Below are 23,395 nucleotides of genomic sequence, written 5' to 3'. Positions count from 1 at the left end.
TTCAGCCTGGCCGGTGTGGCTCAGTGGTTGGGTGCTGACCTATGATCCAGGAGGTCACGGTTCTATTATGGTCAGGGCACATGCCCCGGTTGTGAGCTCGATCCCCAGTAGGAGACGTGCAGGAGGCAGCTGATCAATGACTCCCTCTCATCTTTGATGTTTCCCTTTCTCCCTTCCTCTCTCTGAAATCAATAAAAATATATATATTTTAAAAAGTTCTGCTTTTCACATGACCACAGGAGACCACTTCACTAACTTTCCTGCCACCAAATAATAAGCACCTCCCTTTTTCCACTTTCTAATAAAATGCTCCCCATTAATAAAATGCTCCCCATTTCCTTCCAAGCCCTCCCCTCCAAATCCAGATTTCCATTAAGTCTGATCAAGGCAATTGATGCCTTCTCCATCATGCTGCTCAAAATTCTTCCATCCTCTATCAATGAACAACTGAAAATGAAATTAAGAAAACCATTTATTTATAACAGTATCAGAAAGAATAAAATACTTCAGAATAAACTTAAAGAAGGAAGCACAAGACTTGTACACTGAAAACTACAAAACATTATTAAAAGAAATTAGAGAAGACCTAAAGAAATGGAAGGACATCTGTGTTTATGGATTAAGAGACTTAATATTGTTAAGATGGCAATACCCCCAAAATAGATCTATAGGTTGAGTACAATCCTTATCAAAATTCCAACTGCCTTTTTTGCAGAAATGGACAAGTGGACCCTGAGATTCATATGGAAATGCGAGTTATCCTGAATATACAAAACGATATTGAAAAAGAACAAAGTTGGAGGACTCATACTTACTGACTTTAAAACTTAATACAAAGCTACAGTAATTGAAACTGTGATACTGGCATAGGAAAGACATATAGATCAATGGAATACAATCAAAAGTTCAGAAATAAACCCACACATTTATGACCAATTGATTTTCAACAAGGGTGCCAAGGTCATTCAGTGGGGTAAGGATAGTTTCTTCAACAAATGGTATAGGAACAACTGGATAGCCACATGGAAAAGAGATGGAGATGGATCCTTACTTGACACCATATACAAAATACCAACTAAAAATGGAAAAGACACATTTAAGAACTAAAACCATATAACTCTTAGAAAACAGTAAATCTTCATGAGCTTGTGTCTTAAAATAATTTCCTTCATGCTACTTCTGCTTGGAGTTCGTTGAGCTATTTGCATCTGCAAGTTTATTGTTTGGTTTGGTGGTAGATTATTAGATATGACACCAAGCCCACAAATGACAAAAGAAAAAAATAGATAAATTGGATTTAATCAGAATAAACTTTTTCTGTCAAACACATTATCAAAAAAGTGAGAAAAACACCTATAGAATGGGAGCAAATATGTGCAAATCATACAACTCATAAAAATCTAGTGGCCTCAATATATAAAGAACTACAGTTGACCCTGGCGATGTGGCTCGGCTGGAGCATCATTCTGTACACCGAAAGGTGGTGGGTTGGTTCCCGGTCAGGGCATGTACCACGCCGCGCGTTAGATCCCTGGTAGGGGCGCGTGTGGTAGGTAACCAGTCGATGTTTCACATCAGTGTCTCTCTCTTCCTCCCTCCCTCCTCCTCCTTTCCTTCTCTTCCTCTCTCCAAAATCAATTAAAAAAGAAAAAGGAACTGCAACTCAACAACTAAAGGGCAAACAACTCAATTTTAAAAAATAACTTGAATAGACCTTTCTCCAAAGAAGATACACAAATGACCAATAAGTACATGGAAAGATGCTCAACATCATTAGTCATTAAGGAAATGTAATTGGCTTGAGCGTGTGTGTTTTGGAACCACGCAGGTAGTATGAAATTGGGCTACAAAGATGAGTGAAGCCTAGCTTGAGACTGAATTCTCAGGCAAGATTTTTTTTCACAGTACTGCTGCTGTGGGTCTGGAAGTAGATAACATTCTATTTCTTTGCTCAGATGATGAGAGTAATGTTGCATTCACCAAATCGGCTTCAGAAAGCCCCTGCGTGCTGAGTGAACTACAACCTTTGGTCTTACCTCGAGTGCCACAGTCAAAGGTGCTGTCCATCACTTCAAATCCGGTAAGTCCCACAGAGAAATATACTGGAGAACCTAGAACTGTTCTTGCCAGAAGTTTGCTCAGTTATTTTGCCTTCCCTGTATTATTTATGACTCAATTACTTTCAGTAAAGTTATGTTTATCACTATAATCCAGTGACTCTGTATTCACAAATTTGATTTCAGTGTAAAAAAATAATAGCAAATTAGGGTTAAGTTATTCTCAGCTCTTTTGAAAAGGCACATATAAGCTGTGCAGTCTAGAATCAGCTATGTGGTCAGCCTACCTGTCCTGGGAAGAATGAAGGATATGATGAGAAGTGGGACCAAACCTCAGATTTTTTACGATTAACATTCTGTCCTTTCTTTTTAATTCCTTTGTGTGTTTTTTTTTTCTTGTTGCTGCCTACCTGGCTTTTGTTGTTTTTTTAAATATTTGAATCTGTTGATTTTTTTTTGTTTTTGGGGTTTAAAAGGCAAACCAGAGAGAAGTGGTCTCAATTACGTCTATGGACAAGCATAAATATGGCCATTTCCTGCAGGTTGATGAGCCTGCTAATGAGCCTGGCCTCATCCCTGTGTAATGATTATGTACAACCAGTTTCTACATGATGGTTTCCCAGTGTTACTTGTGGCAAAAGAGTTGGAGGTAGAGGGGTGTAGTGGGGAGCAAAAAAAAGAGAAAATGGACTCTAATCTTTGGGTGCCATGCTCATCAATCCTGCACTTTACCACCTTTGTTGGTATACTGAGCAGATATTGTGCAGCTGGATTTATAAATGTGTTATTTAAAAATAAAATCAGCAAGGCTCATACCTCATCACATTAAAGGATGAACCAGGTGAACTAATGTTCCTTGGATGGTAATAAAATACTTCTACAAGTTGAACTGATTTGGCTATGGTTTAGGAAACCTAAGCCCTGACCAGTTAACTTCAATGGCTCTGGTTAATGATAAAAGGAAGAAGAAGTGTTAATTCAAACATTCTTGAGAGAAAGCAAGAGGAAAATGCATGGCAAAGGAGATGACTAAACTGATGACCTGAGAGAGAAAAGAAACAGGACTCTGAGGTAGTGATGTCAGTGCAAGTAAGATTAAATCCTGCTAACATTACAACAATAGGATTAACTCCTTCCAGTAAATAGTCTTCAGAATTTCGGTTATCATCAAGAGGTGACTACTCCTGGGTAGTGAGGAGAAAGGATTAGTTTGTGTAGAGTGATGGTGAAAGAGATTATGTTAGTGTTTACCCTTATTTTTTTTCTTCTTCTTTTAAGCCATTTATTTGGATTCTATAATTACAAGTGTTAGGGGCAAAAATGGCGCCATGTGTAAGACTGGTGGAGTCAGACCGGACCTTGGTTCAGCCACCTCCGTTGAGTTCTGGCTAAGAAAGAATTCAGAGCCAAGATTCAAAATATGAGAGAAAGTTTATTTAGAAAGTCATGAAGGTAGAAGTGAGCTGTAGAAGAAATGGGCTCAGGAAACAAGTTACAGAGGCAAAAGAAGGGCCCTTAGAACTTAGGAAAAAGAGAGAGGCAAGGAAAACACACCTGGGGGAAGGGGGTGGGGAAAGGGATGGGCATGATCCCTGGAGAAAGTTGCACCCTTTTGTTGTTGTTCCATATTTGTGTTTTCTTTCCTAACGTAATAACAACAATAATAAAGATCCTCTCTCCCCTCTAACAGTGGCTGGTAAGTGCTTTCATCTAGGTTGTTCAGACTTTCCCCACCTGCTGTCATTTAGGAAAAGAAAGTACTATGACCTTGTCATCTTGACAGTGAATTTGGGGCCCCAAGCTGGACTGTTGGCCAAGATATTACACAAGTTAAGACATAGGAGAAAAATATATATGTGACCTAATTTGGAAATAACTTTTGGCAAAGTTGGAAAACTAAGCAGGTATCTTCACCAACTAATAATGAGTAACATCTTCTTTTAACATGTAGATGAGTCTCTGTCAAGCAGCAAGTGGTCATCAGCCAAATGTGAACGGTCTCTTGGTTCATGGGATGCCTCTACAGCCAAGAAATCTCTCCCTAATGGACAAGCTCCTGTAAGAAGTACACAGTTCTAATCGTCTATAGAGTTTAGGTAGATCACTGAGAAATGAAAAGAAAGTGAATCAACTTGTATGTATTGCGTAGCTATCAAGCAGTCAGGCATCTTTGGAATAAAAACATTTAAGAGAAAAGGTCTTCATCCCCAAGGAGCTAGTAATATAACTGGAGAGAGAAGACACACAGAAAGAGACCTAGCCAGATAGGGCATCTTGTGACCGAGTGCCAAGGGTGTGGCACGAGTGATTGCCATGGCAGTCCCAAGGAAGGAAGGCGAGTTGGTGGGTAAGCAGATTTTGAACTCCTCCTTGAAAAATGGAAATTTGGATAAGCAGTGAAAAGCAGTAAGGTTATTCTAGGTATGAGAAAGTGTGTGGGAAAGATTGTGAGACGGTAAAATATAAAATATTTAGAAGGACCATTTTTGCTATAGGATAGGAGATAGGTCAGAACTTTAATGCTTCTAACCTAAGATTATTGACAATCTTCTAGAATTAAAGTAGACCGTGGTATGATTAGTGGGAAGGAAGAGACTCTGAAATTAATGAAGGTTGAGACCAAACTATGGGGGGTATTGAATGCTATGTTTTTGAGATCCACCCATGGTGCACGTTACCTTCTCCTTATTGCCAAGCAGTATTCTAGTCTAAGAACATACAATTTGTTCATTCTTCTGTTAATGAACACTTGGGCTGTTTCCAAGTTGGGGTTGTTATGCATGAAAACATTATAACCATTCTTGCACAGGTCTTTTTGTGGACCTATGTTCTCATTTTTCTTGGGTCAGTATCTAGAAGTGAAACTGCCATACAGTTTTCCAAAGTAATTATACAACTTTAAACTCCTACCAGCAATGTATGAGTTTCAACTGGGGAGCACATATATTTAAGTCAGGGATTTGAAAGATTTCAGAGCAGAACATACATTGGATTAGAATGGTAAGAACTGAAGGTAAGGAATCTAATGAAGGAATTCAAGCATGAGCTTTTAACGGTCTGCACTTTAGTTGTAGCAAAGGATGAGAAAGGAATGAAATGTATTAGGAGATATTGTAAAAGAAATCAAGTTCTATAAAAATAGAGGAATCACATTCAACTCTGAGATTTCAAACTCAAGGGAAGCTTGTTTGGGAAGATGAGTTGGTCTGGGATGTGCTGAGTTTACATCTTGGGGGAAATGTGGAAGAGGCCAGATTTGGCAGTTGATCTAAAGTCACTTGGATAGAGGTGATAATTGAATCCAGCTGTTTGAAAGCAGGGTGTGTAAAGAAAATGCCTAAGTGAATGGTTAGGTAAGTAAGACGACCAGAAAGATCTCTTGTAATGCTCAAGGCTGAGCCCTGTTCCTTGATGGTGCTTTCCCTTCAAAGTCCTCCAAACACGGAGGCTGATTTTGCACTAGAGGACACCAATGTGGCCTGAAAGGTTGAGGAATTTGCTGAAAGCCAAAGAGCACATGGCAGAGTTTTACTGTTTCACTTTCCCTTCATTTCACTGTGCAAATGCTGCTTCTTAGGTGCCTTACAGTAGAACCAAACATCCTCTCATCTGCTTAAAACACAAAAACAAAATCCCTGAATCTGCAGGGCAGAGTTTAAGCTACTGAACCATTTGGACAAGGTATTTTATTTAACCGAGTACTAACATCAAAGTGTCTATTTCACAGTTGCTTATGCAAATGATCTACTGTGGTCCTAACTGCCCTTGGCAGCACAAGGCTCTGGACCTTTTGCCTGCTCCCTGACTTCCAAGGAACCCAAACCTCTACCGCAGCAAGCTCCAATAGCTTAGCAGTTTAATCTCTAGTGGGAGCCACACTTCTCCCAAGCAGCAATATTTGCTTTTCAACTGTCTTTCTGGTGACATTATTTCAGCACAAAAGAATGCCTCACATGCCATAGGAATCTCAGTCCCTGAGATAAACTTTTGGGAAGTACTGCATAGTAGGTACTCTTCAGAATAGCCTTTGCTGGTAACTGAAGGGAGTGCCTGTGATGGCAGGTGAATAAAGGACTTCATTTCCCAAATCTCCATTCTACTGAATTGTATGTATGACTAAAATCATGTCCTTTTTTTAAAGATTTTTTATTGATTTTAGAGAGAGAGGAAGGGAGAGGGAGAGAAACATTAATGTGAAAGCAAAACAATGCTTGGCTGCCTCCTGCACGCCCCCTACCAGGGATCGAGGCAGCAATCTGGGCATGTGCCCTGATGGGGAACCAAACTGGCAACCTCTTGGTGCATGGGACAGTGCCCAACCAACCGAGCCACACCGACCAAGGCATCATGTCCTCCCTTTAAGAACATATTCCCTTGCCTGAGCTAGATTATGTAACTTCTAGAAACTAGGTTACTTATTGAACAGTGTTTACTTTTGCATTTTAACCCCTTGAATGTATTTTATAGTCTATTTTTTATCCATTGAGTCGTATTTATAGTCTGTATTTTATCCGTTTGCTCCCTGTACAAAGCAATCTTGATTTCACTGCGGGTTTCTGATTTGGCCACTAGAGATCTCGATGACAAGCTACTTATGAGGCCTGGGTCCAGTACCACCCTTTCAACCCGAAATTGGTCAAATCGAGCCCTAGAGCTTTGTGCATCATCTCTGTCATATACAGTGCAGTCCGCCAGGAGACGCAATCCCCCGCCTCGTACCCTTCATCCCATCAGCACAAGCCATTCACATGCTGGAACACCAAGAACTGTGGAAGAAATCCTCCGAGGATCCCGAGTGTAGGTTTAAAAGCAGAATTTCTGGGAACTGTGGTAAAACTAATGAAGAATTCTTCAAGCATAATATTGAAATATATGCAGAGAAACTAATTATGTGTTCTTATGGGTTGCACACTGGTTTAAGTTCATCCACTACAGAAAAAAATGAGTTTAAATTTGAATTGTAAAATAAGTTAATTCTTCTTTCATGTTTTTCTGTGCCCTTGGGAACTGCTTATTCCAATGACAATGAAAACTTCATAAATCTCAGAGAAGTAGTTGCTTATAGCTTATATTCCAGGAAAAGTACCCCTTAGCATTAATTAGGAAATAACACCAGACATATTCTCTTCCCACTTCCCACCCTTCATTCACTAGACGCTCTGAGCCTCATTGTACAAAAAATACCTATAAGCCAACTTTTAAAATAAAATTCTTTAGTTAATTCACAAAACATCTTAGGATGATTGATTGTGCTCAAAGGTACGAGATAGTAAGGCCGTAACTCTTGAATTCAGCTTCTAAATTAAGTGCATGTCACTATACTTCCCCCCCAACATGCTACTTCTTGACTTTTATTTTTCAATTTCTTGTTATAATTTACTCCAATAGACTCACTAAAAGAAATGTCCAAAACTACCAAAAGTCTTTGTCAGGACCCACGGTCACACCTCACCTGCTCACTAGTATGTTGCGGAGGCTGTGTCTGTATGAGCCAGCTCTAGATTCATTTAGGAATGAGTGGTCTTGTATAATCAATCTCTCCTCCCTCTGACAGTGCTTTGCTTCAGAATGGAAAAAGAAATTGCTTTGTTTTTTCTGGGACAAGAAAGCCTCATTCAGTTTCACTTACTGTCTTGGGTATGAGTAGTACAGCAAACCGCTCCAAATCCCATGGAAGAAAAGTTTAGGACCTTTACTGGGGATTACAGTTATTAGTGACAAGAACAATCAGATAGGCCCAGAACCCCATCAGATGGGAAATTATAAACCCATTATTGGTACAGAAGTGCCACACCAGACAGGCAAAGCTGTTTTATTCCAGCTTCTGCTGCATGTCCAGGATGTTTCAACAAAATTCATAAAATACTATAAAAAAACCCCAAAATCCTTTCATTGAGATACCTTTACTTAAAAACTAAAACAGCTTAAAGCTTTCTGTGCATGACATTAACCCCAAGTTTCATTTATTTGACTCTGATCAGTTTGCTTATATTGTTCTAACTTTATGCTTTCATGTCTTGGTGTTCACTGGTGGGATCTGCAGACCACTGGTGGCCAACTCGCTCTCTTCTCCCTCACCAATGCCCCTGAGTCGAAATAATCTGCTGCCACCTATTGGCACAGCTGAAGTGGAACACCTGAGCACTGTGGGGCCACAAAGACAACCGGTATGTCCCTCTCCTCTTTACTGCCTTTCCATGTGCTTCCTGTGGGCAGTAATTCTGTAGGACCTGTATTCTGATCTTAATTTGTACTGTATTTTTCAAAAGTACATACGGAATTTTACCTAATGACAATGGAATTGGAGGTGCTTGGCCTGCAGTTACCATACTTGGTAGGGTTGATGTAGGACATGCACAACAAATTGTTTTAATTGTTTCTGTAATTTTGCCTTCTCCACAGAAAACCCATGGTGATTTGAATCGAGCTCGAAGTGCGGTGGTGAATGAACCTAAACATCAGCAGCCCCAGGAGAGGCTCCTTTTACCTGACTTTTTCTCCAGGCCCAACACAACCCAGTCATTTTTGGTAGTGACACATTTCCTCTATGGTCTTGATAGTTGGGGAAAGGAAAAACTAGTTTGGCTGACTTAAGACTTTACATAGTGTTTCCATCAACCTTAAGCATAAAAGTTGAGGTTCTAACAATAAAAAGTGTTAAGTACATTTTGTTGAAATTCTAACTGCTCTTTGCCACTCATTCTTTTAACTTGTGGAATAAGGTAAAATGCAAATGAAGCCTGAAGTATCACTGGGGGCCAAAATGACAAAACTGACGCTCCTACTTCAGGCACATCATGAGAAGGCAGGGTTCTTTGGAAAAGACAGTAAAGCTGGAAAAATAAAAATGAGGGGAAAACCAAACATGGGGTGACTCCTGTTTGACTTCATAACAGAAACCATAGGCATGAGTCCACAGGACCTGAGCAGGGCTGCTGAGGACAGGACACTGTGGACATCAGTCATTCACAGGGTCAGCAGGTGTCAGAGCCAATTCAGCAGCATGTAACATACACAAACGCCTTATGTATAAATTACAAATTCTAAACAAATTAAAGTTTAGAAACTTCTGAGAATAAGCAAAACAAATCGGTAAGCCCCAGTACATATCAGCATAACTTCATTTTCTAATGCTCTCATGGAATTATACCAATAGTGATAGCAGATAATAAAGTAGACCGGTGAATGGGCAAGTTAGGACTTTTTAAGTTGTTTCAGATGCTAACATTGCCTCAGCATTTCATATATTTACTAGCCCCTTTACTTTTAAGTAAGTAATAGAAAAAACCTGGTTGGGAGATTGGAGGAAATGTACTGACCTCGCCCAATTGTATGCCAGGAGCTCAGCCCCACCTCAGCTTTGTGGCAAGGCTTGTTGAGCCCGGAGCCATACTCAGTGCCCAGGAACCAGTGGCTACACAACCTATACCAGTTTTCAGGATGGTGCTGTCTGCAGCCCACTTATCCCAATTCATAACCGTCGAACTGTTAGAGCCTAAAGCACTATACAATCTTTCCTCCACTAGAATGAGAATAAGTGAATGGTGGACACGGTATTAGTTTCCTAGGGCTGCCCTAAAAATTGTCACAAACTGGGTGGCTTAAACCAACAGAAATTCTGTTCCAGAGCGTGAAAGTCCAAAATGAAGGTGTCAGCAGAGTCACGTCCCCTCTGCAGACTCTAAGGAAGAATCTTTTCTTGCCCCTTCCTAGCTTCTGGTGGTTGCCAGCAATCCTTGGTGTTCCTCGGCTTGCAGGTGCTTCACTCTGATTTCTGCCTGTCTTCACATGGCCTTCTTCCAAACTTCCCACTGAACTTGGGGCCCACCCTAATCCAGTATGACCTCACCTTAACTTAATTATATCTGCATAGATACTATTTCCAAATAAAGCCATATTCACAGGCCCCAGGTGCATAGATCTGAGTCCTGGGCCTGGCACTGCCAGATCAGCGCTCTGCTCCTCGGTGTTCTCAGCTAGAACGGGAGTCCGTATACTACGGTTTATGAGCTGTTTGGCTTACTACCTGTTTTTGTGTTGTTTTTAAGTTTTTTTAGGGCAGAGCCACCATGCTCATTCATGTACTGTCTCTGGCTGCTTTCCCATTACAGCTGCAGAATTCAGTAGGTCCAGCACCAGCAGTGTGTACCACAAAGTCTAGAACATTTACTATCTGGCCCTCTACAAATTAAGAAGTTTGCATTGACCCCTGATCAAAAAATGGGGCTTCACCAGAAAAAAATTCCTGAAACCCCGATTTTAGTGCTCTGACATGGAACTGAAGGAGGTTTTTTTTTATCCCAGAAGTGCCAGGGAGATGGCAAGGATAGCTCTTTTTTCGATATTTTGCACTTTGACATTTTAGATCTTCAAATCTTTAAATACCTAGAGGTAATTTTGCAATGTTTGGGTTTCATATTAAGAGTCCTATTTCAAGTATAGAAGTAAAGTCATAGATGTTTCAATGCTGCTGAAAAGGCTGTTTTGTTGTCTTAAACAGTCAGCAGGCAATAGAAATTAGATAAAATCCCCTTGGCGGTCAGTTATATTTAGAAACATTAAACCATATGGATTATCAATGCTGAGATTTTCTTAAAGGCATATTAATAAAGTTGTAGAAATTGCCATTTTTACAAATGGCTTTGTGGGCATCTAGCCTGGGATTCTTTCCTTGGAATATAACAGTGCATTCAGCCAATCTGTCCCTCAGATTAGCAGATAATTCCATTTACATTGTTGTCCAATTTCAAGGTTTTCCCTTATAAATCTACTAATGTATTATCCTTTGGGAGACAAAGCATTGTAAGAAGTGTCTCCTTTCTTTTTCAGCCAGACACGCAGTATCGTCATTCATGCGCTGTTGAGTACCCGCATCAGGCCCGACCTGGTAGGGGATCTGCAGGGACAGGTGGGGCCATGACTGTTATTCTGCTACTGTGTGGCTATGTTAAGACCCTGCCTTTGTCTTATATATTTTTTTCTATGCTTATTTTCCTTCCCTCTGGATTTTATTGTATTTTGTTTTCCTACATCTTTGTAAGTCACCTCAAATTCATTTTGGAAGATGGGATATAATAAAAAGATAGAGAAGACCTCTATTGTTCAGAGCCAAAAAGTTACGGATTTCTGTTTTCTCATATGTAAATTAACCTCTCACCACTCTGGCAAAGTAAACAGTACTTTTCTTTTTAATCTAAAAAAAATTCAGCTGAATAAATCATTTTCATAACATTCAAACACTGCAATGTTATTACATAAGCAAAGTCCATATTGCTATAGATTAAACTGTTTTGGTCAGTTAACCTGGCTAGGGCAAGGTAAGACGAAAGGAATTCTAAAATTTCAAGATATGCCAAGTCTGATTCTTTCCCATTTACTTTTTGGTTTCTAAGTTATATTCTATAGCTTCTATTTTCACATGTGTGAAGGAAAATTTAAGAATGTGTTAATTCTTCCTATAATGGTCTTCTTACCACCATCAGGTCATTCTCATTATGTTGTAGGTGAAACTTAGAAATGGGGGAGTTGATATGTTTGCTGTTAAGAAGATTAATCAGCTAGTACATTAAAAAATAATCTGCCTCAAATGATCTCTGTAGTCCAAGTGAATTCTCTTAGTTTAGTTCCTAGTGGCAGTAAGGTAGTCTTTGAATGCTTTCAATGGATTATTTTCTTGGATCAGTCTTCATAGAAAAGCAATCCTGCCTCTGAGCTAAGTTATTATATGTTGATGGTCAGGTGTAACTAGTGTAACATTTAGTTAAGTGAAACACATTTTAGTCTTTTTCAATTAGTGGGCTCTTCTCTAAAACTGTTATTGCTTTCATATCTTAGTACAGATTTTTGTTTTTCCATAAAATATGCAAGGTTTCTATAGCTTTGATAAATATATGCTTTCCTACTTGTTCCCAATCTCCAAATTTAAAGCTCAACTGATTATTGAAGCAAAAAAGCCCTTGGATATGAATAAGTTTATCAAATCTGGAATGTCTACTAATGTTACTCTGATGTCTTCTTTGTCTGACAGGTACTCAATCACATGGGTCTACAAAATCTCAAAACAGAGGTGGACCAGTCTCCAGAACCAGGCAGGGACCATAGAGCAAATGAAAAGAACCTGCTTCTGGCTACAGGGAACACGTGGGAAGACTTCATAAATCAGTGTTCACTCATTGTGTGATGCAGAGTTTGTTTACAAGAGACAACTTGAAACTATCTTCATGAAGAGTTATTCTCGTAAAACTGACTGAGAAAACAACAGTATCCGCCAAAGATTACATGGGTACTGTTTCTATCTCTAGTTACTGTCTTCTTTCAGCATTAAGTTAAACTATTGCACTAGACAGTCAAGTTTGTACCCAAAGATGTAACAAAAGAATAACCATTCCCAAATCACTGCTCATGTTGTCTGTTAACAACGAACAGTTTAATTATTATAGGATTCTGAGACTATACATACACAAAAAGCAGCAAATGACTGATAACATTAAGTTGTCACTGGCACTGGAATACTTCTGCTTATATTAATTTCTGGAGAGTTGTACTCAGGTTTAAGTCATTTTTAGGAGACAGGGCTGTCAAAAATCTGAGCTACTCATCAAACAGATGTCATTCCTAAAGCTCTTTACATGTCCAGTCCCATAGGCAGATAAATATGGAAGGGGGTAAGTAAAGACAAAAATGTTGAACACTGGTGTAAAGTAACATGTAATAAATCATAACGCACATTATTTTCAGATAGGAAATAACATCTGAGCTACAATCTCACAATGCCTGCTTGATTATCAGGTTATGCTTCTTCTTAAAGTACTTTAGTGGTCATATTTTTCCCCCCAAATATTAAACTCAACTTGCCAGATTTTCTCTGCAGCTCTAAAAGTCAATTAAAAATTTATAGAATCTTACTATTAGTAAGCCAGCAAGATACAATTCCCTAAAATTCCAGACACCTGGCGATTATTCCAGTATGAACATATCCTAATAGCAGAAGTAGAGAACTTCAGATTTTTCTGATTTTACCATGGACCTTTTCTTGAATGTACTCATGAATGCAGCAATGGTTTTAACTATGGCTTAAATTTATTTTATTTAAATTTCTTTGAACTTTAATTTTGATGATCATACTGGTTTTTTATCTTATTGTTAATTTTCAGAGTTGGAAAAATTCAAGTGATCATAAGTTGGGATAATTTTTTTATTATATCAAAGTGTTCTAAAGCTATTATATGAAGAAAGATGCTTCAAACAACCTGCATTAAATTATATTTTAATACAATTAAAGAGTATTTTTTAACCTGTTTATAATCAAACTGAAAACATGTCATATGCTTATCTCTGATAAATCATGATACATAAAGGTAACAGAAGGCTTGTTTCACGCATATGGCACTGAATATATTAGTCTACAAGTCAGAGATTTTAAGTTGAACGGTCCCTAAAAAACTTCCATATATTCTAACGAATACATACAATTTGACTAACTATACGGGAAAATCTCTGCACTAGTCTCACAAATCAATACCACAAGTGCATGAAAACAAACCACTGATGGCTTGCCTTTCAAGAGAGGAGCCTCTAAGAAGTCATTTACCCAAGCTCCTTCACCCTTTCATAGATGAGAAAACACGTTCAGACAAGCTCAGTGACGTGCCCAAGGACGTTCAGCAGTAATATCCCAGTGATCATTAAAAACTTAAGTCATTTTTAATTGTTTAGTTTAATCGTGTATAAGACTTATAAAGATGCTTGAAGTAATAAAGTGAACACCTGTTTCTCCTATACTTAAAGCAAAGCGTACAAAACCTGGTTGAGTAAAACAAACAAACAAAAAAGAGAATCTATTCAAGAATATTAAGACAGAAAGCAAATTGTCAAGTGTTTGGAAGACAGATGTCCAGCAAGTGTTCTGAAGACATCCTAGCTAGATAGAGTAACTCTTCTAATAAACACACACATCACTCAGGATACTCTGCAGCTCATTCTTGTGTGGCAAAATGACTGCTGGTGAAGGAAGTATGGACAGACCCACATTCTAGATAAAGTTCCTTGTGCAGAAGACCTACTGGAAGCAAGTGCTGTCAGAAGTGTACCAGCCTCTCCCTCAATGACCACCACCAAATTCCTTCAGAGGAGGACTTCACAGACTGTCAGGGGATTTCTAGGATATACTAAGATCAGGTTGACAGACTCTGGCTTACATACTCAATCTAAATATTTAGGTGGAAAAGACAACTTTTCTCAAGGGTTGAACCGACTTTGGTCTTCAAATCTTGACTCTACCTTTCCTTCAATGACACCAATTAACCCCTAAGGACTTTTGAAGAGAAAATTCCATTATTTCTTTTCTTTCTTGACAGCTGTTTTTTTCCCTCCTTGTTTGGAAGATTTGCAGTACTTTGCTTCCATCTGAGCCAGGAAATTGTCCATTTCCTTTTGCCGATCCTTTTGTCTGCTCTGTTTGAGAGTTAAAACACAAGCTTTCAAAACACAAGACTATCCAGAGACAAAAGTACTTAGTGGTGAGGAGAATGGGGAGTGACTGCTAATGGGTAAGGGGTTTCTTTTTAGGGTGATGAAATGTTCTGGAATTAGATAGTGCTGATAGTTGTACAACTTTATGAATATACTAAAAACCATTGAATTGTACACTTTAAAAAGGTGAATATGGTATGTGAATGTCTTAAAACAAAAAAACAAAATATAACACTATACATATACTCCAAAGAAAACATAAGCTGTAGGAATCAGAACATGAAAGAAATGGCAGCAACCTTCACAGACAGCCTGCCAAGTTTACCTGAATGAGAGCTTTCAAGTTATCTTCTCCATCGAGTCCCAACTCCTTCCTGCTCTTCTCTGCTTCTTTAGCCTCTTCCTGAGCCTAAAACAGAAACTTATATGAGACTCCATGGTACCCTAAAAATATACCTTCTTTGCCAAAAGCAAATCTATAAGACCTTTCAATATGACGATTATTTAGAATAAAATTACATAAATATGTCATTTGTTAAAAGGCAAAATTGCTTAGAGCAAGCGGTACAGCCTCTGATTCCAGTAAGGATTTCTGAGTTTTCTCCATTTCTACTTGTTAAGGGTAGCATGCAGTTTGCCATTAATAACCATGTGTTGACAGGAAGGAAAACAAAATGAGTGGAGAGCTAAGGAAGGTCACTTAACCAAGGATGCCCTAAAAAATATTGCCAGGATACAGGCACCTCAGATTCCTCCTCTGGAAACCCAGTTTACTACAGGTGACTGGTGGCAGCCTTGAAAACAACCCTGGTTTAAAATTCCCCGAGTAGTCAGAGTAAACACTAACAAATTCAGTCCAGCCGGGTGTGGCTCAGCGGTTGAGCATGGACCTAAGATTCAGGCGATCGGGGTTCAATTCCTGGTCAGGGGACATGCCTGGGTTGCGGGCTGCAGCCAATCAATGACTCTCGTCATTGATGTTTCCATCTCTCTCTCTCCATCTCCTTTCCTCTCTGAAATCAATAAAGATATATTAAAAAATAAATAAAAAAAATATATATTTTTTAAAAACCCACTAACCAATTTTAACCTCTTGACCTGATTTCAAAGCCACATCTTTTTGCCAGATTTTCCTAGGGCAGTGATTCCAAAATATCACTAGAATACCTTGGGAAAAGTTAATTAAGTTGGTTTTTTTCCTTTAGGGCAACAACTAAAACTATTAAGAGGCCCCAACTCCAGCGAATTTTCTAAATAGTAATAAATACTAATGGGAATGATGATACATTAGGATCTTGTTATTCCAATACAGAGACACCGTTTCCATGGTCTACTTTCAGTCTTTGTATTCAGTTTCCTTTAATGCTATATCCCCCTCCCCAAGTTCGCTGGAGTCTCTCTCAAAATTATACCAAGCCCTCCCTGCAATACTCTACGGAAGTTTCTCAAGCTAATATACTACTACTGAATACTGCTGTGAAAATAATCACCAACTTAAACTGTAAGCTTGAGTCTAAAATAAATGTAGCCTATGAGCCAAAATGATACCTCTTGATACACATGCCACTTCTCTCAACACATGTCAGCTTTCCCTTGTTATCTTGTATCTAGAAGCTGCAAACCTACCTTCACTCCAGATCCAGCCATACAAAATAAGATATCCACCTCAGGTACTCACCAAAGATCTAAAATCTTACACTGTATGCTCTCCATAGAGTTCCCATTATGAAAGCCAGGTTGAGGCAATGGTTACTTAGGTACCAGTCTGGTTTTCCCCCAGAGACCAGAGGCACAGATGTTTGCTACTTTGAATCTACTCCCTCCCAGAACCCCAGCCAGCTGTCCTTAAGCTCCTTTCCCCTACCATCATCCCTATCCCCATCAACTCCACAGTTTAATATGGGTGTAAAGGATATACAGGTCTCAAACCCTGATTCTCCAAAAAGTGTGTTTGGAAAGACACCATCAAAATAAATAGTTTGTTTGAAAAATGTATATTCTGGGCCCAACTCAATATATCAATCTGGGCAAGAGCCAAGGAATCTGCATTAACAAGACACAGTATTTTTTTCTTTTAAAAACAAAAAGCCTCTGTTGCCCTCTCCCTCACCCCTTATAACCAAGTAAGAACCACTGTCTATCCTATGTATCTAGACTCCATTACTGAGAAATGCCTCAGCAAAGCTACAAGAATCGGCCCATATAAAGAATGTTTCAGTGTTACTTTAAGATTATTTAAATAAGCCACTTAGTTAAAATCTTGAGCACAACATACTAGGGGAAACAAGTTTCCCGTGAGGAACTGGTATGCTCATTTTATTAGACGAGAACTCCATAGTAAGTTAATCCTTACCCTTATGCAGTGATTTTGTCTATAGTTCCATTACTGTAAATACCCTTAAATTATTTTTGGAAGCAGTCAAGATATAAATAATAAACAGCACTCAAAGTCTTACCCTCCTTTTCCTAGCATTCATCTTTTGCTTCGATTCTTTGACAAAGGCCTTATAGGGTGGGACCTCTCCAGCATCAATGGCATGTTGAATAATGTTCCTTATTCTAGGTTCCTCTGTGTATTGCACGCACAGCACAGACTCCATGATCTGACCCATGTCCCCTTGGAAGTCCAGATAGGCCTGTTTAATATCAGCCAGCTCTTCTTCAGAACCTTTGTATGTCTTTTCAAAAGCTTGAATGTCTTCTAGAGATATCTAAACAAATAAGAAACATGCTTTAACTGTAAAAATTTTATTTTAAAAGGTATACTAGTAAAATTAAATTTAGGTGTTAAAATGTTTCTCCCCAAACACAACAGTTGCTTGAGTTGAAATTGTTGCAAGGAACCAAATTTTCTATGCCAGAGCTTTTCCAGAATTTTCCCTAGTTGAACCTTCACAACTACTAAACTATAGACCAGGAAAATTAAAGTGAAGTTACCAATGGTGGGAAGAGACCCAGAGAAACACTCCGGACTTGCATTTGGAAATGTAAAATAAAGCACATCTTGTAAAAAACTAAGTCCCTCCCTTTTCACTACAAGCACTCTACATCAACAGGTAATTTTCAGCACAGCCGGGTGTGACTCAGCGGTTGAGCATGACCTAGGATCCAGGAGATGACAGATGGATTCCGGGTCAGGGCACATGCTGGGGTTGTAGGCTCCATCCCCAGCAGGGGGCGTGCAGGAGGCAGTGGATCAATGACTCTCATCATTGATGTTTCTCTCCCCCCCCCAAATCAATATATATTTTTAAAAACCACAAAAACATTTCAGTAAGGGTGTGTACATATACATATACGAATACACATGGTTCAACCTAAAGGGTTAAATACATTTGTTGTTCTTCAAAGACATACAATGTATATACCCTGAAGAATGCCTGGATGTGCGTTTGTATATTTCAAGGACAGCTTCCCCTTCCTACACAACACAAAATACAATGCCTCAGTGGCATTCAATAATCGTTTGTTGAAAAAATAATGGGAATGGTCCTGAAATAATAATGGGTACGATCTCCGGAGTCTTTTTCTACCTTTTTAAAGAGTAACCTCCAATACGTCTCCCAGTCCCGATCTTGGCTGAGCACATCGGAATCCTCGTCCACTGTTCCCTGCTCGTCGTACACGGCTCTCTGCTCTTTGTCACTGAGAACAGAATAGACTTTCCCGAGGATCTGCGGGGAGAGGACATCCAAAAGTCACCCTCGCCCCTCTCACTGAGACCGGTCCGCGAGAAACAGGTTAGAAAACGCCAGGCTGGGTTCTGGGGAATCCACCCCGGAGGGGCCAATTAGCCAGAAGACCCCGAGAAGCCCGGGGGCGGCGGAGCAGGAACTCGCGTACCTGGAAGCGGCGGGTGGCATCCTCCTTGTCGTCCTCACCCACCCGGTCCGGGTGCACTTGCAGGGACACCTTGTGGTAGCCGCGTCGGACCTCGCCGTCCGAGGCCTCGCGCCGCACACCCAGCACCCGGTAAAGGTCGGCGGTGCCGAACACTTCCTCGCACTGCTCCAGCAGCCCCATGGCTGGCAGGGGTGCTCGGGCGGCGGCCGCCCCACGAAAACAGTGGGTCCGGGGAACGCCGGCTACAGTTCCGAACTGCTGCCTTTTCCCGCGCAAAAAGCTCAGCGCCGCCGTCACAAGAGGCGCGGAAGGGGCGTGGCCAAGGCACCGCACTTTACGGCTGCCGCAAAATGTGCGAGGAAAGGCCTGCAAAGAGGAGCGCCGAGCGGAGTAGAGCAGGCGCGACGGATTTCTCCTACGGCCGGCAGGCACCACCTTCCTCGGAGGCAGCGGAAGTAGCCCGAGAGCCGCCGGCCCTCCCGACTCTACGAATCCCGCGCCAATCTTCTCCCCAAGGTCCCGCTGCGGAATCTTTTCCCATAATACGTGGAAGGCCGTGTTAGGTTAAACCTATACGCTGTTTGTGGGGTTTTTTTTGCAAAAAACAGCATAACATCGGCACTTGGCAATATAACATGGTTCATATACATGTTTTTCCTCCCAAAGAACAATAAATAGGTTTGTTCTTTCTCAAAGACGATCCTGACAAGAGTACATAGTGCTTTAAGGCCCAAACAATTTTGCAGCCTACAGGGTGGGACTGCTGGGTAGGTACTTCCCCTGAGCCCTGCAAGAAAAAAGTCTACATTAAACAAAAAACACAAAATACACGTCTTAAAAAATTTCTTTATCTGATCGGGCTTATAGATTTGACATTACAGAATCATTCCCACTCACCCTCCAGCTCCTGAATCACATTCCACTTTGGTGGCGATACATGACCCAAAACTTTATAATAAAAATATAATCTGCTGAAGCAAAGCCGTTTGGTTTTTTTCCTTTTTAATGCTTTTTAAAGTGCAAAGATGATTTTTTTTTTAATCCTCACCCGGGGATAATTTTCCATTGCTTTTCAGACAGAGTGAAAAGGAGAGAGAGAGGAACATCAATATGAGAGAGAAACATCAATATGAGAGACACACATCGATTGGTTGGCTCCAGAACGCATCCCAACCAGGGCCCACGATGGAGCCTGCAACAGAGGTACATGCCCTTGGCCGAAATCGAACCCAGGGCCCTTCAGTCTGTAGGCCGACGATATAACCACCGAGCCAAACTGGCTAGGGCCAGAGAAAACTTTGGAAATCAGGGAGATGGGCTCACACAGGAAATATGTGTGTACAGGTCTTAGATAAAGGACAGACAAGGGCACAAAGTGGATACAAGAATTGGCTGAAACTAGGTAGCTCAAAAAAATACCTTACTTTAACCCATTTCACAGTACTGATTAATACTTTTCAAAATCACATTCTCTCCTGCACTACCAATTAAAGCTTCTCCCATCAAACTCTCCAGGGTATCTTTTAAACTTCCAGAGTTCCTATCATTTTCAAAGCATTTCTCTTTTCCATATCCAAGACCAAACCCAGAAAAAGTCAGTTCCTCTTGCTAGCCCTGCCTTCCACATCTCCTCCTCAAAGCAAGTGGCGGCCAGACAGTAACAATCTTGGGGAGACTTGATGGCCCCACAATTTGAAGTGGCTGTTAATTGTTCTCAAAATATAAAATCCAGAGGATAACATTAGTTGGTATATTCTTAGGGCTTTAGAATATCCTCTGTAAGTCTACTATATCCTAGTCTTATCTTCATTATCCAGTGCATGCACTAAAACCATCTAACCCATGCTTGTGGTTGTAGAATCCTAAGGTTAGGGTAGAACAGATAATGTAATATTTTGTAGGGGTTTTTGGCACAGCCAGTCATTTATAGTACCAAACTCATGATCCCTAAACCTGATTCTATCACTCACTGTTTAAGTAGACAGTTGAAAAGCCCCTTTTTGTTGCTTATTCCCCATCCCAGCCTGCTACAAACAATACATACTGGAAAGGGCTCTCCAGCCAGGGCGGTGTTACTCAGTAGTTTAGTGTTGACCCATGCACCAGGAGGCTGATGGTTTAATTCCTGGTCAGGGCACATGCACAGGTTGAGAGCTCGATCCCCAGTTGGGGACATAAAGGAGGCAGCGATTGATGTTTCTGTCTCATTGATGTTTCTATCTCTCTCTCCCTCTCCTTTCGTCTCTCTCTAAAAATGAAGACATATTTAAAAAAGGGGGGAGGGGGCTCTCCAAGTAGGCACATGGCAGTCTAAGTCTTTGTTCTGCCAATATTAAACTGTGGCCTTTGCAAGTTTCCACCTCTGAACCTCAGCTTACCCATCTATGAAATGGAGATAATCCTACCTACTTTCTTGATACCTCACAAATAACCTTGCATGTAAAGGGCCTAGAATGTATGTAGATACTTTACAATATTAGTTTTACCCAGTTTCTCTCTTTTTTTTAATCCTTACCTGAGGATACTTTTTTCCATTGCTTTTCAGAGTGGGAGAGAGGGAGAGAAAGACAGAGAAACATTGATGTGAGACACATCAATTGGTTGCCTCTCTCACATGCTCCAACCATGCCCGGGGATCAAGCCTGCAAAAGAGGTACATGCCCTTGGCTGGAATCAAACCTGGGACCCTTCAGTCCACAGGCTGATGCTCTAACCACTGAGCAAAACAGGCCAGGGCTCATTTCTCATTCTTCAAAGTAGACTATTACACTCCTGGCCGGTCATGGCTCAGCGGTTGAGAGTCGACCTAGAATCCAGGCGATCGGGTTGGATTCCTGGTCAGGGGACATGAACGGGGTTGCAGGTCGATCCCCAGTCGGAGGTGTGCAGGAGGCAGCCAATCAATGATTCTCTCATCATTGATGTTTCTATCTCTCTCTCTCCCTCTCCTTTCCTCTCTGAGATCAATAAAGATATATTAAAAAAGAAAAAAGAAAAAGACTTACAGCCTAAAGGCTCCTAACAAATCTGCCTTTGTAAATTTAAGATTATGTTAAGACAATATAAATCTGCAATTACAAAACCAGTAAGAAAAATAACTGTGCTCTTGAACTTGTAGGGTGACCATAAATCATTAAGGAAGGAATTACTTGGGTGGGTCATGGACATGGTGGTTGGGGACTTTGAAACAAGGAAGTTTTGGAAGGCAGCGGACTGTAAAGTTGTCTAAGAGACCCAGGGCCCAACCCAAAAGTCCACAACCACTGTGTTTCCCCAGATGAAGGCTGAAAAGGCTAATTAGTAGCTCTGTCACACAAGAACAAATCTCTCCCTGGGCGCTGCTCAGGCCAAGCCAGAAGAACAAGGGTGACATGGAAAACTCCATTTATTGACCTCTAAATCTAACAAAAGAACTCTACACAAGTGTTTTGAGAGGACTTTGACCTTGTTCTTGCTGCTATGCTCACTGAAGTCAGCTTGCTTCTGTTTCTGTAGCCTCTGTATCTGTTTTCTGAGATGCTAAGAGGATTTCACGTGCCCGTTTCCGTCGCAGCCTTTCAGCATTTGTGATCATCATGGGATGCAGAGGGAAAAAACCAGAAAGACCTAAAAGCAACAGGATTTTCATTCATTACGACACAGTACAAGCCAATGTTTCCCTGGGAGCGCAGCCTCACAGAACTGAGGTCTAACAGACACCTGACCTAGAGAATGATTTAAAACATGCTCCTCACCAATCCACCTCACCTCTTCCACCAACTCCTTACTGCACGAGACAATAGATGTTATCAAATTCCTAACACTATTTTCCTTACTTAAAAAAAGATAAACTGACAGCCATTCAAAACACACTATTCCCATTTTTAGCATAAAATCCTGGTCACCCAAATGAGTCCACAAAAGGTCACCAGTTTCCAAATGGCAATTAGATCACAACTTCACCTCTCTCTCAAGTCCTGAGCAGCCTACAGGTAATGAAAATCATTCTTAATTCTCATCATCCTAGAATCGATTTCAATTTAAAATCCCTAACTTAGGCTAGAATCAAGTTACCCAGTAGCTTTTCCACAGGTTTAGAGAGGTGGGCCCCACAGCCGATCCAATGCCGGATCCGGTCCAGGTTGAGAGCAACGAGTTTCTCTCCATGAGTGTTGGGCAGTGGATCATAGGAGCCTAGCTGCTCCACGAAACGGCCATCCCTGGGATACTTGTTGTGAGCAGCCACGATGCGGTAGAAAGGCCGGTTGGTACAACCACCCAGGGCAAGACGGATGGTTAAGTGGCCTCCATGGTAGGCCTTGTGGAGGAGAGGAGCTGTAGAGAAATATGTGGTTAACACACGAGAACCGAGGGCACAAAATGGGTAAAATGAGGTACATGAAACAATCCTCTTTCTCCAGTGAAAAACCCTTACTTCTACCCAATTCTTGGCAATCTGGCGTGGAAAACATCTTTGTGAAACCCTCCTTATGCACTCTGGCCAGAAGTGACTTCCTCACAGGCCATTTACTAGCTCTGACCAGGTCGGGGCCGCAGCTGCCTCTTCTATAAAATGAATGCTACTTATGTCATAGGGTTTCAGGGGGAATTAAGTAAGAAAAACTGCAGGGGAGGATCCAACGTAAGGCCGTGTGGCCGTTTCAGGTTCGGCTGCCTCCAGCTCGCCCAGGACACTGCTGCTGCACCGGGTCCCGCCCGCCCCCCGCGCCCCCCGCGCCCCCCGCGCCCCCCGCGCCCCCCGCGCCCCCCGCGCCCCCCGCGCCCCCCGCGCCCCCCGCGCCCCCCGCGCCCCCCGCGCCCCCCGCCGCGCGGAAGGTCTCCCGGGGCCCCGTCACTCACTGAGCCGAACCATGTTGCAGCCGGCGCGCGCCGAGGCCGGGGCGCCACCAGCGGCTCCTCGGAGCCTCCCGCCGCCCGCGAGGATCGGCTCTACCGCCTCTGGCGGGGCGGAGGGAGGACGGGCAGGGTCAACGCAGGGACACCGCCGGGCTCCCGGCGCCGGAAGCGAACTGTCCGCTCGCCCA

At 41.4% G+C, this 23,395-nt stretch overlaps 3 protein-coding genes across 9 annotated transcripts in view; 1 reads left to right on the top strand and 2 right to left on the bottom strand.

The window, feature by feature from the left end:
• The window catches only part of FAM149B1 (family with sequence similarity 149 member B1), a 34,113-nt gene extending 19,985 nt beyond the window's left edge, over nucleotides 1–14,128 (top strand). For 2 of the 4 annotated variants that reach the window (XM_087824346.1, XM_087824347.1), the window contains exons 8-13: nucleotides 1,956–2,080; nucleotides 4,009–4,115; nucleotides 6,630–6,854; nucleotides 8,101–8,224; nucleotides 8,460–8,585; nucleotides 10,887–12,093. In XM_087824346.1, the coding sequence (XP_087680472.1) occupies nucleotides 1,956–2,080; nucleotides 4,009–4,115; nucleotides 6,630–6,854; nucleotides 8,101–8,224; nucleotides 8,460–8,585; nucleotides 10,887–11,132 (953 nt within the window). In that variant the 3' untranslated portion in view covers nucleotides 11,133–12,093. Of the gene's footprint in view, nucleotides 1–1,955; nucleotides 2,081–4,008; nucleotides 4,116–6,629; nucleotides 6,855–8,100; nucleotides 8,225–8,459; nucleotides 8,586–10,886 lie in introns of all 4 variants that reach the window. The other 2 variants (XM_016224034.2, XM_087824348.1) reach the window with 2 other exon arrangements.
• Nucleotides 324–18,848, bottom strand: DNAJC9 (DnaJ heat shock protein family (Hsp40) member C9). 2 transcript variants are annotated; one of them, XM_016224027.2, is made up of 5 exons: nucleotides 18,372–18,848; nucleotides 18,062–18,202; nucleotides 16,985–17,239; nucleotides 14,854–14,937; nucleotides 324–447 (listed from the first exon to the last, which is right to left on the bottom strand). In XM_016224027.2, exons 1-5 carry the CDS (start codon nucleotides 18,549–18,551, stop codon nucleotides 373–375), a joined length of 735 nt encoding a protein of 244 aa, XP_016079513.1. In that variant the 5' UTR covers nucleotides 18,552–18,848; the 3' UTR covers nucleotides 324–372. The 2 variants fall into 2 exon arrangements, with proteins under 2 accessions (XP_016079513.1, XP_016079512.1); XM_016224026.2 differs by lacking the exon at nucleotides 324–447 and adding an exon at nucleotides 13,308–14,510.
• A 222-nt stretch (nucleotides 18,849–19,070) lies between these two features.
• On the bottom strand, nucleotides 19,071–23,297 carry MRPS16 (mitochondrial ribosomal protein S16). Of its 3 annotated transcripts, none has more exons than XM_016224031.2 (4): nucleotides 23,211–23,297; nucleotides 22,425–22,685; nucleotides 21,816–21,977; nucleotides 19,071–19,158 (listed from the first exon to the last, which is right to left on the bottom strand). In XM_016224031.2, exons 1-3 carry the CDS (start codon nucleotides 23,221–23,223, stop codon nucleotides 21,844–21,846), a joined length of 408 nt encoding a protein of 135 aa, XP_016079517.1. In that variant the 5' UTR covers nucleotides 23,224–23,297; the 3' UTR covers nucleotides 19,071–19,158; nucleotides 21,816–21,843. The 3 variants fall into 3 exon arrangements, with proteins under 3 accessions (XP_016079517.1, XP_016079514.1, XP_016079516.1); XM_016224028.2 differs by lacking the exon at nucleotides 23,211–23,297 and adding an exon at nucleotides 22,786–22,837; XM_016224030.2 differs by lacking the exons at nucleotides 19,071–19,158; nucleotides 23,211–23,297 and adding an exon at nucleotides 22,786–22,837 and having other exon boundaries at nucleotides 21,739–21,977.
• Nucleotides 23,298–23,395: the final 98 nt, after the last annotated feature.

The sequence above is a fragment of the Miniopterus natalensis genome, chromosome 14 (genome assembly GCF_054644295.1).
Source record: "Miniopterus natalensis isolate mMinNat1 chromosome 14, mMinNat1.hap1, whole genome shotgun sequence".
NCBI classification, from domain to species: domain Eukaryota; kingdom Metazoa; phylum Chordata; class Mammalia; order Chiroptera; family Miniopteridae; genus Miniopterus; species Miniopterus natalensis.
Note: the sequence above shows the minus strand (reverse complement) of the source record. Positions and strands in the feature narration are given on the sequence as shown.